At 48.0% G+C, this 613-nt stretch overlaps 1 protein-coding gene across 1 annotated transcript in view; it reads left to right on the plus strand.

Annotated features, from left to right (window-relative positions):
* Window positions 1–292: 292 nt before the first annotated feature.
* Window positions 293–613, plus strand: part of LOC114887551 (olfactory receptor 2AT4) — a 610-nt gene continuing 289 nt past the window's right edge. Inside the window, 1 exon segment of the mRNA XM_029209358.1 lies at window positions 293–613. This exon segment is cut by the window's right edge and continues 4 nt beyond it. Coding sequence (XP_029065191.1) covers window positions 293–613 — 321 coding nt within the window.

Genomic DNA, 613 nt, shown 5'->3' on the forward strand with positions numbered 1-613 from the left:
TTCTTTGTAAGTGTTGTACCTGTCCCTTGACAGCCCTTCAGGTGTTTATGTTCACCCCTCTTGCCCACCAGACAGGACCAGCTTTTTAACCATTGCTCATTCGACAACTCACTATCCTGAGCATCTTAGTGGTGCAATGAAATTCCAGGCACAAAGAAACAGTTAGGATTGAGATCCATGGTTGGAAACAAAAAGATGCATGTTCTAGTTAATGTTTCCCTGGTTGTTCTGGTTTCCAGATATGTACTGATGTTTCCAGTGTCTGTCTGCAAATAACCAGCCCTGACCCACTATGGAAGCCACCTGTAATGGATCAAAGGACTCCTCACCTGTGTTCTACCTGGTGGGCATCCCCTCTCTGCTTGAATCCCTCTTCCTCCTTGTCTTCTTGATTTTCCTCTTAATCTCTCTGCTTACTCTGGTGGGAAATGAGCTGATCCTGGTGTCTGTGGTGGCAGAGCCCAGCCTACACAAGCCCATGTACTTCTTCCTGATCAACCTCTCAGCCCTGGACATCCTCTTCACCACATCCACTGTCCTAAAGATGCTATCTCTCCTCTTCCTCGGGGACCACTACCTCGGCTTCTCTGCCTGCTTCCTGCAGATGTACCTA

This window comes from Monodon monoceros, unplaced genomic scaffold (assembly GCF_005190385.1).
Source record: "Monodon monoceros isolate NGI ecotype Baffin Bay Population unplaced genomic scaffold, NGI_Narwhal_1 Super_Scaffold_7, whole genome shotgun sequence".
Taxonomy (NCBI): domain Eukaryota; kingdom Metazoa; phylum Chordata; class Mammalia; order Artiodactyla; family Monodontidae; genus Monodon; species Monodon monoceros.